The sequence below is a fragment of the Macaca nemestrina genome, unplaced genomic scaffold, assembly GCF_043159975.1.
Source record: "Macaca nemestrina isolate mMacNem1 unplaced genomic scaffold, mMacNem.hap1 Scaffold_77, whole genome shotgun sequence".
In the NCBI taxonomy this organism is placed as follows: Eukaryota; Metazoa; Chordata; class Mammalia; order Primates; family Cercopithecidae; genus Macaca; species Macaca nemestrina.
Window position 1 is genome coordinate 187,403 of NW_027257868.1, and position 18,546 is coordinate 205,948.

Here is an 18,546-nt window from a genome sequence, read left to right on the forward strand (position 1 = left end):
TTCAAGGACGTGACGTTCTGGGCACCGCACCATGCGTTCTGCTTCTCAGCTGTGCCTCCTGGTTGATGTTACCATCACCTGGCATTTCCCAGGAGGTAACTCGCGAATGCCACACTGATGGAACAGTGCGGCTCGAGTCCAGGGCCGCTGGAGCACATCAGCAAGGTCAGGCTGGACGCATGTGCTTGCTGACAGGAAAATGACAGGAAATGTCATGTCAGTTCAGGAAAATGACAGGAAATGTCATGTCAGTTCAGGAAAATGACAGGAAATGTCATGTCAGTTCAGGAAAATGACAGGAAATGTGTTTGCTGACAGAAAAATGACAGGAAGACGACAGGAAAGAGGCCCATGAGGAGAGGAACCAGTAGATTCAAGGCAGTTAACCGAAGGAGCGAGCCATCACAGGCTGGGAGGACACCCCAGCCACAGTGGATGTCAGCGGTGGTGGCTGGACTCGGGGTCCGTGAATGTTGCATGATCGAACGTGTTTGGTACATTCTCAGCTCCTGCCCAGGTGCCTCCCAAGCATCGGGTGTTGTGGCTCCCCACACCCTTCCCATCTGTGTGTAGCATGACCACCACCTTCCTACCGTGTGTTTGTCCTATCACGGCTGCTGTGCCTAACGGATGCTTTGCTTTCCAGCTACTTTCCTATAACCAAAGCCCTTGAACGACTTTGCGTTTCAGAGACGACAGGGTATTAGTTTTTCATGATTGCTCTGAGGATTTCCGAAAGCAAATGTAACTTACAGGATGGAAGATATTGGAGACAGTAATTATAGATGACTTTTCTCAGTTTTTTGATTGTGGTAAAGTTACACAGCACTCTATTTTTAACTGTATGGTTTTGTGGCATTAAGTGTGTTCACACTGTCGTGCTGCGATCACCGCCATCCATCTCCAGAACTTTCTGGTCTCCCCACGCTTGAAACTCGGTCTACCAAACACTAGCTCTCCTCCCGCCCCAGCTCTGGTAAGCACTACAGGTTGCTTACAAAATAAGCTTTTTCAGTAAGAGAAGGGGCAAGGAAAAGAGCTCTAAAGACTGTCTTGAGATTTGAGGAAGTGTTTTAGGTTTTGTTGTGTGGTTCCCGGTGTAAAGGAACTATTGAAGACGTGGGAAGGCGAAGGTCTGTGATCTCAGGAAGTGCTGGGCTGGGCAGCTTTCCCACTGTGACGGGGGCACTTGCCCTCAAACCTGCCTGAGATAATCGCGTGAGGATGGTGCTGCATTGTGACAGCTCTGAACTTGGTCTCCTTGAACGTTGCCAGGTACATAAGCTTTGGCGGTTACCGTCTAGTGTCTGTGGGAGACCTAGAATTTGAACATTGTTGACTTTAGGACACACTCATTTTATAACACTCTACCTGTTCTCATCAGTAGGAAATATGCTGTGTCCTTTTTTTTTTTTTTTTTTTTTGAGAGGGAGTCTCGCTCTGTCGCCCAGGCTGGGGTGCAGTGGCCGGATCTCAGCTCACTGCAAGCTCCGCCTCCTGGGTTTACGCCATTCTCCTGCCTCAGCCTCCCGAGTAGCTGGGACTACAGGCGCCCGCCACCTCGCCCGGTTAGGTTTTTTTTTTTTTTTTTTTTTTTTTTTTTAGTAGAGATGGGGTTTCACCGTGTTAGCCAGGATGGTCTCGATCTCCTGACCTCGTGATCCGCCCGTCGTGGCCCCCCAAAGTGCTGGGATTACAGGCTTGAGCCACCGCGCGCGGCCTTTTTTTTTTTTTTTTTGCCTTAATATTCTGTGTTGCTGTAACAGTAGTTGCAGCGGACGCTACTTCTGGTTCATGGTCATCACCAAACACAAGCTTCAGGAAACCGTGTGAAAAATGAAGGGGAAAGTGCTTTTCTGCAAAGGGCTTTTTTGAACATCCTGTTTTTTTCTGGAATATCTGTTTTGGTGTAAAACGTTTTCATATTTAGGGATTTGTAACGTGTTTTATACTGGTTAGCTTTGAAACCCCATGTTTTTGCATGCCATGGGGCTGCTTTATCCTGTTATTCTATGATATAGCAGGTTGGCAAAACTATTGGTTATTTCACTTTAAAAACCAAAGCAGCTTACAGATTGAGTGTGATTCTTGTAAGAATTTAATTGTAAAATTGATTTGTGTTCAACAAGCTTACTGGAATGGCTAGATCCGTGGACAAAAAGATAAGAACATGTCAAGTCTCTGGGCCAGGAAGGACTTCCAAATAATACAAGTGATACACATTAATTTCTTAACAAAAGATTAGATTTAGTACATAACTGTTTAAAACCTCCATATTTTCTATTATAGCCATTCCACAGTGCCCATGGGGGTGGGCTGCAGGACTGCCTATGGAATCCAAGGTCTTTGGGCGTTGAGGTCCCTGCAATAAAATGGCATCGTGTTTGCATATGACATATGCACATCCTCCTGCAGACAGTCATGTCAGGGTTGCTCGTAACAGCTATACCATGGACATACCATGCGAGTAGTTGTTTAATGAATAATAAAGTCTGAATGCTTAGTACAAACACATTAAAAAATATGTTGATCTATGGTTGGTTGAATCCACAGGCCTGGAACCCGGGGAGAGAATACAAACTCTAGAAGCAAAACGAACAAAGCACTTGAGGTCAGCAGTGACGGGTGTGGGATCACACTGAATCTCATGTGTTTTGCTGTCTGTGTCACTGTGTCCCGTGTAAACGGGAATCATTTGTAGCTTAAGGTAAAATAGGTAACAGGAAACACTACAGAGTGGGCACGAAGGCGCGCCCCTCATTACCCCGTGTTACAGCCAAGCGTCTGCCTCCTGGGGAAGGATCTGTTCTGTGGGGAGACTAGATGTTGATGATTTCCGGATGTGTGAAGGGAAACTCCCTCCGAGAAGCGTGGCTTTGGCCGGAGCACATCAGACGAGAGTTAGCGTGGCATGGAGTTTCCACAGTGGCCCTCAGGCCTGCTGCTTCTCTCCTCTCCCCACCCCTGGCCCTGACTCTTACCAAGGGAGGCAAGTTCAGCTCCAGCTGAGCCCCGCACAGGGCTGTGGGTCTCTAGGGCAGGTGCCCACCTTCGCCTGAACAGGCTGTGTCAGAGGAGGGTCTGGCTGTACTTGAGCTGTGAGAGATGCTCTCAGAGATCCAGCATCCTGAAAACCCAGGTGCTGAAGGTTCCTCCTCTTCCACCATCCTGCGGGGAAGGGGGTCTTATCCTGCTTCCCCTCAACCCGAGCTGACTTCTTGTCTGTTCTGTACACCTAGGTTTTCAGAACAGTTTTGTTAATCATCTAGCAGACAAACAACCATAAGGTGACAGCCTGGGAGGGTAGACGGCGCTGGAAGGTAGTTTCCTGAATAACAGCGTTCAGTTTCCTGTTTTGCCATCATTTGACCCAAGGCCCCAAGATAATTGAAATATTGTCAGCCAAACACCGATTTTTTATCTGAGTTTTTTTTTTTTCTTTTTAAGTTATGGGTGCAAACTTATAACCAGGGACCTGACAAAAGAGAAGGATTTATTTGCAAAGTGAATGTCGGGGATGGTTGGCATTTGCCAACTCTGACTAGCAGGGACCCAGGCTGCTTCGGTTCTGCCGCCCGACTCCTGACCCTCCAGCTCCTGCCCCTGTTCCCACCAGCAGGAAGAGGAGCGGGAAGGTGCCTTTTCCCCTTTAAGGGGGTGAGGTGAGAGTTGCACCTGCCACTTAGCTAGTCCCTGGGGTGATTCTCCAGCATGGGTGGGAGTTGGGTTTGGAGGCCTGAGCCCCGTGAAGCTGGGGTTGCTGTTCCCTGAGCAGCAGGAAACTGGACTCTGGGAAGTGGGGTCAGAGGGTAGCATCCGCAGGAGGGGCCTCTCGTCCCATTTGACATCTTCACTGCAAAAGGGGGTGTGGGCTTCATGGTCCATTGACAAATAGAACGTTACTTTTTTTTTTTTTTTTGAAGCACATAGAACCCTAATTCCTTTGGCTTTTACTAAAGTGGCATTTTGTAATTCCACATGATTTCATTGATATACTCGCAGGAGAGAATGCTTCCTGTAAACCAGAAGGATCTCTGCGACAGTCCTTGATCCATAGAGAGTTCATTTTCCCAAGGTTATAGACACAGCCTTAGGAGGGGTTGAGGACACACTGCGGCAGCTTCAGGAGGTCCTGAACATGTGTCCAAGGTGTTTGGGGCACAACTTGGTCTTACACATTTTAGGGAGACGTGAGACATCAATACATGTGAGACGTACGTTGGTTCAGTCTAGAAAGGATGGACGGCTCGAAGCGGGGAGGGATTTCCAGGTCACAGGTAGATCAGACAAATGCATTTCTGGTGCATCTTTCCAGAGGAAGCAGTCAGATCCGCATTTATCTCCGTGTGCAGATGGTGACTTTGAGTTCTGTCCTCTGTCCATGAGGAATTTCCTTGTGGATCGGTTGTGAGGGAGGTACGTGGCTTTTCCCTCCACCCCCAGTAGCTGTCTCTGTTAGGAAGAGCATGGGAGGCAGGTTTGCTCTAAGCTCTTCCTCACCTTGATGTCCCTTTAGCGTAGTGATTTTGGGGTCCTGAGATGTATTTTCAACTTCATGTTTCTGAACACACTGGCACTCTAAACAGTGTTGTAGGAGGCATCTAACTTACTTAGAAGAAGAAGAATATTTGGAAACACTTGAGCACCTTCGTCCTTGAGAGAACCAAGCCTTTGTTTAGTTTGCTTTGCCCTGAGGCTGTTACGCTGTCCCGGGCTGTGCGGCCTTAGAAAGCTGTGCCCCTGTGAGCTACTGCCTGTGGAATCTGGTGACTTTGAAGTTAATCCAGCAGCTACATATTTTGGAAAGCAGATTCCCTCTTAAAGTGTTGGTGATTATGATTCTAGCACTAGAATTTCAGTGTGTATTTTCCACCCTTCTTACTTTGTCTCCTCATACACTGAGATGCTGCTGCATTTGCCCTTAGGCTTCACGGAGGGAGGGTCAGTTCTGACCCTTTCTTAGATATTGACCTTGAACGGACAGAATCGAGATTCAGGAAAACTCTCGAGCTGTGAGAGTGTGCTGATATCTATGTAAGTGGGGTTCATGTGTCAAACTCAGGTTTAAGAAAAACCAATTCTAGGCTGGGCATAGTGGCTCACACCTGTCATCCCAGCACCTTGGGAGGCTGAGTTGGGCAGTTCACTTTTGAGCCCAGGAATTCAAGACCAGCCTGGGCAACATAGCAAGACCCTGACTCTACAAAAAATTAAATAGGACAGGTGATGTACACCTGTGGTCCCAGCTACTCGGGAAGCTAAGGCTGGAGGATGACCCAAGCCTGGCAGGTTGAGGCTGCAGTGAACCATGATAGCACCACTGTACTTATGGTGCACTGTGCCTGAGTGACAGAAGAACAACCACCCCCCCACACACAAAATATCAATTAATGCAGTGGCCAGTTCTGCTGGGACCACCTGTTAAGACTACTCTGGGTCTCATGGTTTGAGAAGCGTCTGTCCGGGGTCGAGAGGGAGTAGCTTGAGGGCCTAGAAGCCAGTTCTTGTGGTTGAGCGTGATTGCGGGTGTGGAGTTGGGGGCAGGGCTCTCCACGGCATGAGTGGGTAAATGGATAGGCTTCCAGGACGAGCCCCTGTGACTTTGCCTGGTTTACATCCGTCCAATACAAATCCACAGGCTCTTACTCTAGAAGCTTCTGCAGGGCCTGATGGACTGGCCTGGGGACAGAGGGTGCCCTCAGAGCCTCATGGTGCCGTCTGGTTTAGGAAGAGCGCTTAGTCACCTAGATCTAGGATTTATGGCACTACAAGGGGACTCCTCACACTCGGAGCAGCATCCATCTGCATTCTAGACTTGGTTCTAGGCAAAGTATTTTGGAGCCTGTTGGTACCCTGTGTTCTGTTTATGTGTAAAACAAGTTAGAGTTATAACTAGTTAAAACCTATTTTTAAAATTTTGTCACAGAATATGGCAGTTGTGGTGGAGCCTGGCCAGAGACCCCCACACTCAGACGCTGTTGCTTGCTGGAGTTGCAGGCGTTGCCTGCATCGGCTGCCCCTCCCGGCGTGTCTGTGTTCTTGACACGGGCGCCCATCGAGGCTCGGCCTGTGAGAATCGTGCCACCGTTTGTCTCCGTGTTCCTCTGAGGTTCCACAGACTTCACGGTCCCGTGGAAGAGCGTACGGTATCTGCTTGCATCCTGATTTCCCCAAACCCCAGGACAGACCAAGAGTTCCTTACACACAACTGCAGAGGGCCCCGTGGCGTGGATTTGCAGAGACACAGCCTTTCCCCAGCTTGGCCTTCGTCTCCAGAGTTGGCTTTAGGGTGATAGAAGCTTCCTTCAGACTGGGGGGCCTTGAAGCTTTGGTGCTAGGAATTCGGTGACCAGCACGGATAATACCCCGTTTCTCTGCATTTGTAGCAATAGTTGTTAACACGACCACGAGATGTACAGAGGAAGGAAAAAGGAGGTTTTATTTTCAGAGTAACACTCTGTGCTTTGGGAAATGTGGTCTTGGGGGAGCTGTAAGCACACGCCCCTCAGGAGGGGAGGAGGCCGCGGCATTACACGTTCCGGGGTTTGTTGGCTGTGTGTGTTCATCGGGCTCAAGGAATGTCTGAACGTTTACAGGGAAAGTGGGGTTTGTTCATCCGGTTCGTACAATGTCTGAACACTTACAGGGAAAGTCTAGCACACATGCAGTGAGTTAACCTGTAACATCCATGTTCGCCTTGGGGCAAGTGTAACATTTGAAATGAGGTGGACTGGGCGTGTCATGTACAAAGGTGAGCTGTTGGGCGCAGACGTTTATGCGCAGCATCAGTCACAGCCAGGACTGGCTCAGGGTCTGCAGCCTGTGGCAGGAAAGGACACTCATGAGGCCATTCTGTCCAGTCGGGGCTGCCGGCAGGGTCCCAGGGTGGGGCTGTCTGGTCGACCGGCATCTGGAGTCCACCCAGGTCCAGTGGGCAGCGTTCCTCTAAACCAGGCTTCTGATTGTGGAGGAGACTTCATGCTGGTTAACACACTGTACAGGAGTAATGTTGTGGGGCTTTGGGGTCCACCTTCCCTATGATGCCGGTTACATTTCTCTCCGGACCTCACAGCCACAGAGATTGCACCTCGTCTGACAGCAGGGGGTGCCATGTTGACATAGTAATTTATTGTATTAACCTTTTTATTACTATTTTAATAACTTTTTTTTTTCTTTTTAAAGAGATAGGGTATTGCTGTGTTACTCAAGCCAGTCTTGAACTCCTGGCCTCAAGAAATCCTCCCACCTCGGCCTCCCAAAGTGCTGGGCTTATAGACGTGAGCCAGTGCGCCCAGCCTACAGCCACGTTTTTAAAACTCAGCAGTTTAAAAATCCTATTCCTTTTACCCCCTCAAGCAGGCTGGTTGGCCTTGTGCAAACTGGGGTGTCACGATCTTAGCCCCCCTTTTATTTTTCCCTTTGGCTTCAAATTCTGATGAGAACAGCAGTTACAAAATGGGCTTTAGGTGATCCTTCCGTTACTAAAGCCAGAATTCTCACCAGTTAGAGGTGTCTGTCCCCAGGATTCCAGAAAGCTGTTTTGAATCAAGCCCGTAGCAAATAAGTAAGGAACTAAACTCTTGGTCCTCTGCTTAGTACCAGGGGAATGGGTTAGTTGCTGATACCCTTTGATCTGTGCTCACGTGCTGCATCTCATCACGGGAAGCAGAGTCGCCCTGTGGAATAAAGCCCGGCTCAAGGTGGCGCGTCGAGACGCTTGGGGCTGTCAGTCCCTTATACAGCGGCAGACTTGGAGACTCAGTATCGCGTGCAGAGCCCAGGCAACCGGAGGGCATCCACCTTAGAGACCACATGGACGGTCGGCAAGGTGGATGTCCGGGCATATGGCCTTGACAGGGCCCACTGCGAGGTGAATTAGGAATTCGTTAGCAAAGAAATCAAACTCGCCTTTGGGTCCCAGCTGCTTGGAAGGCTGAGGCGGGAGGATTGCTTGAGGCAGAAGGTCAAGGCCGCGATGAGCCATGATTGTAATACTGCACTCCGGCCTGGGTGACATAGCGAGACTCCAAGTCAAAAAAAAAAAAAAACACAAAAAAACCCCTCAAACCTTACTCTTCATAGCAAGAGGGAGAATTTATCCAAGTAACTGAAACAAAATCTTAGATGATGTAATTTCAGTGGCTAAGTGAGCTGTCCAGCCCACGTGGCTGGCTCACAGCGCAACAGAGCCAGGTGCTGCTGCAACTGCCCCCCAACCCCGATCGCTTGTGAACATTTTCTGTTTTCCCATATCTCCCTTTTGGATACGTAGCTCGCTACTTTATAGCTAAGCATCAGTAAAACAGGTTGTCTATTTTGAAAAGTAACTATTTTGTCTTTTAAGGACAGAAAATGAAGCAGGTGACAATAGCATGGCAACCTGGTGAATAGATTTAGAGGAATATTTAATACTTGGCACCACTCTGATCCCTTCTTCTCTCATGCTTAGTTACAGCTACCGCCTCCTAGGACAGAACACTTTGAGCTCTGTGAGTAGGAATTAAACATGTTCTAAATCAGAAGTTTTAGTTAAGCAGTATTTTATGTGAATGCCCAGATCCTAAGTGTTCACTGTGCTGGTGTGTGGTGTTGAAGAAGGAACGAGGGCTTGGGGCTGCGTTTATGGTGCAGCGTCCGGGTTCCCATATGTGAGATGAGGGCCATGAGACACGGCCTGGAAGGTTCAGACTGTGGGATTGAATGGATCTACCCACTCCTGGAAAGCCTCAAGTCTAACTTGACTTGGGCTGGTTTTAGGGAGATGCTGGCAGCGCTGTCCTCACAGGTTACTGGGAGGGGCTCTGGCACCATCACCGTCAGGTGTCTCATGATCAGTCCAGCTTGCTCATCTCGGAAGCTGCTGGTCGTATTCTCGTTCCTGTTGTTTGTTGCGTGTTATTTAGGGTTCTGTTCATGTGGGGACCTAGGAAGTTTCACAGTGAGAGGAGAGCCGCTGAGCCACCTTCCTGCCTGGACGCCAGCCCCACGGAGGACCGTAACTGCTTGAGGTTGGCTTCTGCCCCCGGCCTCACCTGTGGAGGCATTGATGCAGTGGTACTTTCTAAGCTCCTGGGGCACACAGTGCTGTTGTGTGGATCCACAGGCCACTGTGGCGTCCAAGCACGTGCTCCTGGAGGAGAGGACTCTGCGGGCACTGATAGTGGGAGCTGGCTGAGAGTCCAGCGAGTGAGACTCCCTGTGACGTGCACAGCTGCCACCTGCACAGCCCCTCCTGACGCCAAGATGGTCGTGCGATAAATGCACAAAGCGTGTCTCCAGCAAAAAGCCGCCGAGTGTCCACATCCAGCATATCCACCACGGTGGCTTTTAGGTGTTAATACGATGAATGTGAGCAGCAGGTGGTCTGCGTCGAGTGTGACTGTGCCAATGCAGTTTTGTTCTCATGTCTTGATGAGCATGAACGGTTCCTGACGAGGGTAGGTAACGATGCTGTGACCTGAGACTGCAGTATTGTAGCTTGAGGAACCAAGGAGTTCTCTCTTGCAAACCCATCAAGGAGGATGTTCCAGGCTGGTGACTGCTCCATGAGGTATTCAGGGATCCAGGTTTCTTCCCGACCCCTGCTCTGCGTTCCCAGGGTCACGGCTGTCCTTGCCGTGGTTGGGAATGGATGATTACCATGCTGGCGGGGAGGCTTAAGGTGAGAGTGGCAGTGATTTACCTAATCTACATAATGACAGGGAGCCTGGAAGTAAATTGTAGCCATGGCCTGGAGGATGGATGATGGATGTTGGTGAACGACTGGCTGCACTCACCGCAGCTGGCCCAGGAATGGGGAAGGATGGCTGAGTATGCCATTCAACGGTACCTGGTTCTTTCAGATTTGACTTCCTTATGGATTTTCTGCTGTAAAGAGGAGAGAGCCTGTGGTTCTAGGCCAAGCATCTCACTCATCTCATAACATCTTGTATCCCTCAGCCAACATTTATGTCAAGTTTTAGAAGTCCTATCAAACTGGCAAGCATTTCTCAATTTGGTTTAACCATTGGATTTTATATCTGTGTCTGCATCTCTATTTTACATCTATGTGGTTATTTGACACTCTGTAGTACCTTTGTAATAGGTTCTATTTGGTGGAAGTTACTTTCAACAAACCCTTGCTGCTACTTGAATTTTCAAGGTTGCAAGCAGAAAGGAGAGAATAAAAACCACATCTTCTCTAATTTTAAAATTTGTTGTTTCTCAAATCACACCAGAAGTACAGATATTACAAATTACAAAAGCAGCCAGAATCAAGGTTAAGAGATTTCTGGGTGATTCTGGCTAATCAGCAGTATTTGCTGAGGTGTGTGCAGCAGAGCAAAATGCCAAGAAGCCCGGGACGGGGGAGAGTTGGGAGGCCAGGCTGTGACTTCAGAGGTGCTGTTGCCTCAGGAAGAGGAGCTAGATGTCGAGAGGATAAATGGCCACAGGTGTGACCACCGCCATTCTTGCCGAGGTACAGAGGCCTTTGTACAGGGGCCTTTGTGAGCTGAGTTAAAAATCGAAATTGAGAGAGTGCAATGCATTCTTAGTTTTTAAAATAAAATGCTAATAGAGAACGTTTTGTTTGTAAGAATGTAAAATGTTACATCTTTGTTTAGAATTTAAGAATAATAATTTGCTTCTGAGATCTTTGTGACTGAGATTTGAAATCTTAAGTATGGTTTTTTCTTCCATGTTTTATACATATGCACGTATACACATATATGTAAGGTATATAAAAGGAAAATAAGCGTGTCTGTATTCACATTTATATACACTTCCATAATGTGTATACTTCCAGTCACACATAGGTCTAAGAGACTATGACTTGACTTGATAACCATGAGAGGGTAATCGCGCCTCCCGCGTTCCAGGCCTCACACAGACCGTGCCAGGTTTTGGAAGCAGGAGTTTGTCTGCAGCCACTTCGGGAAGCATGTGGTTGCCAGGATTGCCTAGAGCTCCAGGCTGTCTCCAGTTCCAGCCTCCCTGGGGTAGAAGCTGCCCTACCAGGGGCCTGGACATGGACGTTAGGGCCTGGAGCCAGGGACAGCTCCTGAAGCGGGGGGCTCCCCTCACGGCTGGGCATGAGAACCGAGGATAGGAGGCGGAACCAGCCTAGGGCCAGTGCACGGCCTCCCTGAAGTGCTTGCGGGAAGCCCCAGCTGCATTTTGCTGACCCCATAGACAGCACCTCACTCTGTGAGATCCCCCTGGCCCACCTGTCAGGTTCCTAAAATGATGAAGGTTTCCAAAGCTGTGAATTTTTAGGTCTAGGCTAAAAAGTCCTGGGACAGACTCACAGGGTTCTTTATGTAGAAATGATGAGTGTGCTGGTGACTCAGAGCAGGCACTGTACCCTCACTCCAGGGTCCTTCGTGCCAGGTGGAAACGAGCGTGTGGGTCACCCAGAGTCCCTGCATCCTCACTCCAGTCACTGCTCTTTGGTTTCTTAATTAAAAGCCTAAAAGCCTTGATAATGAAAATGCATTCTCCCCAGAGAGTCGAGTTTCCGGTTATGGAGGCTCACCTGTAAATGCCGTGCCAGGTCAAATATGCTGAGATCTGGGCCAGGTCCTGCTTCCTGCCCACGGCCAAAGCAGGTACTTCATTTGGGATGTGACCCAGGGGGATATCTGAGAGGCCTGCCGGTCCCCGAGGGATGAATCCGCTGGCCTTCACACTCTGCTCCGGCCTCCATCAGCTCCTTTCTACCTGCAAACGGCCTGCTTTGACGTTGCCATCATTGGAGATATGTTAGGGACTCAGTATGGGTTGACACCCATAGGACCAGCAGATGGTGGAAAGGTGGGAACCAGGGCTGGGAGGGTGGTGACCACGGCCAAACTGAGAACAGTGGCGGGCTGGGAGGTCCATCTTCTGTCTAAAGTGTTTTTCAAACTAAAAAACATAGTGTCTCAGGAGCATGAGAGGGCAGGCCACAGACGGGGAGAACGCATCTGTAAAAGACTCATCTGAGAAAGGCTGTTATCCAAACCGTGCAAGGAACTCTCAAAACTCAACAAGAAAATGAACAACCTGATTAAAAATGGACCAAAGACCTGGACAGATACCCCAACAAAGAAGATACACAGATGGCAAATCTACACGTGGAAACATGGCCCGCGTCTTATGTCATAGGGCGAGGCGTTACTGTGCACCCATCGGCCTGGCCAAAACCCGAACTCCGACACCGCCGCGTGCTGGTGGGTGTGTAGGCATCAGGACCCTCACTCATCACTGGAGGAAGTGGGGCAGCTGCTGTAGGAGGCAGCGTGGCGGTTTTCCGTGGAACTAAGCTCTCCGACCACAGGAGCAATCACAGTCCTGGACGTTTACTCGGAGGAGCTGAAAGTTACTTCCATGCGGAAATGTGCACACAGACGTTGACAGCAGCTTTATAATTGCCAAAACTAGAAAGCAACCAAGATGCCCTTCAGCAGGTGAATGGATAAACTGTGGTATGTCAGATACTGGGATATTATTCAGCGCTAAAAAGAACTGGACCCCTAAGCCATGAAGACAAGGAAGGATCTTAAGCGCATGTTGCTAAGTGAAACTCCAATCTGGAAAGGCTGCCTGCTGTCTGAGTCCAACCACAGCACAGTCTGGAAAAGGCAAAGCTGTGGAGACAGTCAAACAATCAGTGGCTGCCAGGGGTTGGGGAAGGGAGAAATGAATGGTAGGAGCATAGGGGATATGGAAGGTGGGAAACAACTCCAGGTGGGGCTTTCATGGGGGATCCATGCCGTTCCACGTCTGTGAAACCCACAGAGTGAGCAGCAGCAGGCCGAGTCCTCGTGTGAGCTGTGGACTGTGGGTGGTGGTTCCGTGTTGATGCGGGTCTGTCGTCATACAGACATGCTGGTCTCATGAGGGCAGGAGAATGATGGAGGCTGTGCCTGTGCTGGGAAAGGAGATAGGTGAGGACTCTCTGTACTTTCCTCTTGATTTTGCTATGAACCAAAAACTGCTTTTAAAAACGTCTATTGAAAAGACAAAAGAGTGCTGGCCAGACAACATCTGTGTGAGGGTGTGGCCTGTGTTCTACATTCAGAATTTCCGTTAGAATACACACATCTAAATTTTTCAAAGTTAAACCTTTGCATTAAGTAACTCACTACAAAGTTACAGTATCAGCTTGAGAGCTGCCAGGATGGCCAGGATCCTGTATCCTGACAGGCTTCTCTCCTTACAGGTGCAGTTGACGTCCATGGCCACATCCCAGTAAGCGGCAGGGCTGGAATCAGGAGTCAGGCTTTGCGGGACAGAGAGGAAGTGAGATCTGCAAGCACGTGGCTGAGGGCCGGCAGGGGGTAGCCCATGGCAGGGGGCCGGCAGGGATGACTTTTTGATCAGTTTTCCTTATCGCTGAGGCCTTCCTAGACTTGGGGAGTTGGAGTCCCCACTCTCGGGTGCCTCAGAAACCAAAGGCTGCTCGTAATCCTCAAGTTCCAGATGCCTCAGGGGAGGTACCTGGGTTGTTGGGTACAGTTCCGTTATTTGCTGCTTGGTGGGATTTGCCCGCAGGATTTCTGGTTGTTTTTAAGAGCTGATGTTTGAGCTGCTTAAAATCACATATGGATGTCGATTTACCTATAAAAGTTAAGAATAGAATTTTAGTTCAAAGAGTTGTGAAAATGCTCAAGGTCATGTACTAATGTATACATTACATTTGTGGAAATATCTAAAAGTCCAGGATTTATATTAAACAATTCTCTTGATTTTTGTAATATCTACCTGTCATTTTTCCATTTGATTAATAGATGTCAGAGGGCTTAAATTTTGAGTGCCTGAATTCACTGAAATTAAAACTTCTTACATCAAATGTAATTGAACTGAATGTAGCCAACAGTGCATGCTTTTATAAGTACTGATTAAAATATATATAAAAACACATATCCATGAACATGCAGGTGTGGGCAACATATTAAACCATGGAAGTAGAATTAGTATTCTTTGTTTTCTGAGAAGACAAATTTTTAAAAAGCCAAGGGGTCTTATAACTTTCTAGTTTCCAACTTATTTGCCCTAAAGTGGAAGATTGACAGCAGCAGAAGAGGAGATCCTGGGCCAGTGCAGGCTCTGGGAGCAGCGGGGTGAGTGCTGGAAGGAGCTGGCTGGAGGCAGAGCCAGGGAGGTGCTCAGACAGGCCAGGACGGCCTCAGGGCACGCGGCTCAGTGAGTGAGAAAAGGTTCACATTTCTTGGAGAGCCCTTGACTCTGCCCACGGAAAACCCAAACTCCTTCCAACGGGGATGTGCATCTCCTGTAAAAGTTGTTACTCCCAGAAAGAAAGCCAGTGGATGTAGAAATTTTACGTATGCAGAAATTATTTCAAATTTGTTTCTAACCTTATCCTTCTCTTCCCCCATCTTAATGTGTGGTGACTTTCTGCAGGTGACGCACACATCTTAGGAGAGGGCTGTATTTCAGTTGTTGTTGGCTCTGTTGTGACTTTGTGGTGTCCGATGTTCTGGTTCTGAGGTTCTGCCCAGAACGGGGCTCCTCCCTGCTGAGCGTTGCTTGTTGAAGGCCCGTGTGGAAACTTTCCCTGTAAGCTCGTTGCTCGCAGCAGTCTTGGTTCAGAAATCTTTGGACCTCCTGAGACTCCACACAACCTTCTAAACTTTCTAGCGTGACCTTTTCATTTTACTGTTCCCCATTAACTCAGATGTTTTCCAGAATGTAAGTAATCTGCTGAATGCAGGGTGGGAAGTGCCCTCCGTTGGCTCTGGGGAGAAGCATGGCTGTTTCTCCGGGTGGAGCTTCCCGCCCACCATGGTGTGCTCCAAGACGCAGCAGGGTTCTTTGGCAGAAGTAACCGTCGAAGGCCCGTGTCTCCGTGGCAGGGTGGCTGTGGGTATGCGGCCTCGCGGCCATACCGGCCCCTCCCCATCAATGGCACCACGGAGAGGCGCAGGGGGAGGCCTGGGATCTGTCTCCAGAGTCACAGCTGTGCTTCCGAGACTGCGTCGTCGGTGTGTAACTAAACATGCAGAGAAAATGTTGGAGATAAGCAGGAGACGGTGTCTGTCCCTAATGAGCTCAGGCGTGCCCTTGAGAGGGTCAGATTTCTGTGCGGCTGATCTGGACTCAGCCTGGCTGTGGCAGTGCAGGTGACTGCTAGGCTTTGGCAAGGCTGCACCCACTGTCCGTCTGAAATGGCCCCCTTCCCTGGCTCGCGGTGCCAACTGGGCCCCCAGGTCTGATTTCCCGCTAGGACGGAGGCCCTGTGTATGTGTCGGGGGAGGGGAGAGGTGGGGGTCCTACTTTATTGCCGTATCCAATGCCACGCGGGGTCAGCACTCAGGAAACACGTGCTGTGTGGGTCAGCGATTGAGTTCAGAAACCTGGAAAATTCAGCAGTGTAGGCTTTGGGCATGACCCGTCCAGCCTTGGGGCTCTTTCTTTCTCTGAATTTCCTTCCATGGCATCCTCCTCATCCCAGGGGCCCCTGTTCCCATATGGCTGTTGGCAGCTTCACAGGTTCCTCTGCCTCCCCTCCCGGGCCCTGGTGTGGCTGGGGCAGCTAGTAGCTGTGCAGACCCCACAGCCAGTAGACCGTTGGTGCCAACGCCTTGGGCCTGGTTTACTTGAGTCAAGGACTGCGGTACATGGCTGAGCCCACCCTAAATGCCTGGATCGGAAGGCCTTGTGTTGCAGAGGGGTGGGGGTTGGATATTGAAGGACAACCTGCAAAGCAGAAGGGGAAATGGCTGTGCTGGATGGGCAGCTAGAGGAGTCTGTGCAGAGCCTGGGACCCATTGCAGACACAGAGCTGACATGGGCAATGCAGTGACACGGCCACCGTGGAAGTGGGCAAAGTTACAGGCTTCAGACCGATATGGAGGGGCTGGTCTAAAACGATCCTTATTTTCCTTTAATCCTAGCAATTGCTGGCTTACAGGGTGGGGGAGTGAGATCTGTGGTGGCCGCGAGGAGAGACAGGGATTTTAATTAAACCCCTCTTTCTGGGAGAGGGGAGTAGCTGTTTCTGTAGGGCGGTAAGCATCGTCATCTCAGGCAGCTCAGGCTGCTGTAACGAAACACCATTGACTGAGTGGCTTATGAAAAACAGGAATTTGTTTCTCACAGTTCTAGCGGCTGGAAGGCAGGATCAGGGTGCCGCACGGGTGGATTCTGGTGTGGGCTCCTTCCTGGTTGGCACACACCTTCTCTCTGGCCCTGACACAATGGGAGGGTGAGGGATTTGCTGGGCCCCTTTCTGAGGCACATATCCCATTCAAGGGTCTCCAGCCTCGGGAACTCATCACCTCCCAAAGACCACCTGACAGCATCACATTGAGGCTGAGGATTTCAACCTGTGTTTTGAGGGGCAGGCAGGCAGTTCGTAACCTTCACCCTCTTTGTGTATTTCTGACTCAACATTGAGTCTGCGTTCGGCTCTCCAGGGGACAGAGCCTGTGTGGACACTGAGCAAGGTCAGAGCTGCAAGCATGTACACATCGGGGGCAAGGGAGCTGCCAGGGGTGTGAGAACGGGGTTTCAGCGTCAATCGGAGCTGCTTTCCTGGCAAATGTACTCATAAGCTATCCTGGCAACATTTGCTTTTCATGAAGAGTCGATGACGTAGTGGGGGCAGCAGGCGGTGTTGCCAGAAGCTTGGAACTGATGAGCAGCAGAGAAGGGGCAGAGGCCATGACCTTGGGGTGGTCAGCAGTGCCAGGTGTCTGCCCTCCAGGCCTCACGTCTGTGACTGTGCAGAGACCGAGCCGACCGGGGCTTGCCGGCCGGTGTGGCTCTCATGCAGGTGATTATCGCGGTGTTCTTTCTATGTAATGTTTCCTCAACCCTATGCCCACCCCACCAATTTCTGTGCCTAGCAGAAATCATGCTGCGTTTCCTTGATGAAGCCTTGAGTTTCCTGTGGAGATGTAGGAATAGCATGATTTGGCTCACGTCAAAATACTTTGCAGTGAAGCTGCACGGAAGAGGATTCTAGGCTTCCATTTGACGTTTTCAACAATGCCTGAGTGTTACAGGACCGTCTTGCTTGTTAAAAAGCACCAGATGAAAAAGGCTACTGGTTAATAAAGGAGACTTTTTACATTAGCACAGAGAGGGTGGCTTGAGATAAATTCAGCGTAACGTAGGTGTGTTTGTAAGCCATCAAAAGGACCATCTCTCTGCTGGCGACACGTTTTCCGGTATTGGTTTTGTTCTGTAAAAGGATGACTGGCATTCGGTAGAGTCATTCCAGAAGTCACCTGGAAGGCGTCCACGTGGTGCCTTGTTTTCTCCTGACATTCTGGGCACCACGAGGGATTATTCCTGTCTTCAGCACTAGCAGGAGACTTTTCCTGAACACCTGCTCCTCTTTGGCGTTGTGGGTGTGAAGGGGTCAGAGTGACCCTGTCTTCATGGAGTTTTCAGACACCATGGGGATAGTGTGGCTCGAGTGTCGGGCTCGGGTGGGAGGGAGACTTTCCCCAGAAAACAGCTGCTGATTCCAGGACGGCCCTCGAGCCCTCCTCCCTCTGTTCCTCTGCGTCATGTCTGAATTAAGGCTGTTCTATCGTAGCGGGGGTTTCATGTTAACTGGAAGTGTGCTTTTTTACTGGGCAGTAAGTAAATTAATGGTACATTTGCCAAGGACAGCGAGGTTTGATTTGATGAATCCAGTGGGGGAAAGGAGAAGGGGCTTGGCTGTGTGGGGATGTATGTGATGGGAGCAGAATGGAGTAGCCATGCAGGCTGTTGGGATGGAGGGGCCACGCCCGCATTTCCATGGGATCCGTCGCTGTTTGTGCCACTAGACCTGAACCTCTGTCTCTACTTCTAACACCCGCATAGTGAGGAAGCCCCTGATGGGCCTGGGTTGTTACTTCCCATGGCCATTGCTGGGAAATGCACCGGACGCCTCTCCTGGCTGGTGACGGCCCTGGGCCTGGACACTGGCTTTGTCCTGAGTTGTTTCTTCTTGTGGCTATCGCTGGGAAGTGCTCCGGACACCTCTCCTGGCTGGTGATGGCCCCAGGCCTGGACACTGGGTTCGTCCTGAGCTCTGCGAGGGGCTTTGGCTCCACGTGCAGCAGGCATCTGTGCATCCCTTTGGATGTGAGATGTTGGCGCTCGGCTTGGAGGCCAGCGCAATCTGGGTGTGGTCAGGATCCAGTTCATCCTTTGGAGAGAGAGCACCTGCCCGGGGACCCCTCCGAGGTACATAGTCATGCAGTGCCCTCACAGGATGCCCGGTCCTCCGAGAACTTCCCGCCATTCCCCTGGACTCTCAGGTATGGGAGTCAAGTTTGGTGTGTGTGTCACAGGCGGGGGTACTGAGGACACCACGTGCCTGCTCGTGCGAAGACCTGAAGTGCTGCTTGAGCTCGTTCCCAAGGGGCCGTTGGCATCTGGGGGCCTGTGGGTGTCTTTCCACTGGCAGGAAATAATGGGTGGCCCATGTTACCTTTTGTGTCTTTTTTTTTTTCTTTGCCGAAAAGCCCTAATGCCAACGTCGCTGTCCTGCTATTGGAACCGCCCACCTCAGGCTCAGTGGCCCTCCTGTTTCTGGGCTGCTGCAGTGTTGTGTTGGGGTAA

At 50.1% G+C, this 18,546-nt stretch overlaps 2 protein-coding genes across 29 annotated transcripts in view; one reads left to right on the forward strand and one right to left on the reverse strand.

Moving 5' to 3' along the window:
* LOC139361630 (disco-interacting protein 2 homolog C-like) overlaps nt 1-18,546 on the forward strand; it is a 137,806-nt gene that overhangs the window by 93,322 nt on the left and 25,938 nt on the right. The window lies entirely within an intron of this gene.
* LOC139361629 (disco-interacting protein 2 homolog C-like) overlaps nt 1-18,546 on the reverse strand; it is a 156,287-nt gene that overhangs the window by 10,753 nt on the left and 126,988 nt on the right. The window contains exon 7 of one of the 21 annotated variants that reach the window (XM_071090322.1): nt 31-188. The exons of the other annotated variants lie outside the window; for them this stretch is intronic. Within the exon in view, the coding sequence (XP_070946423.1) occupies nt 46-188 (143 nt within the window). The 3' untranslated portion in view covers nt 31-45. Of the gene's footprint in view, nt 1-30; nt 189-18,546 lie in introns of those variants that run through there. 21 annotated transcript variants of the gene reach the window in all.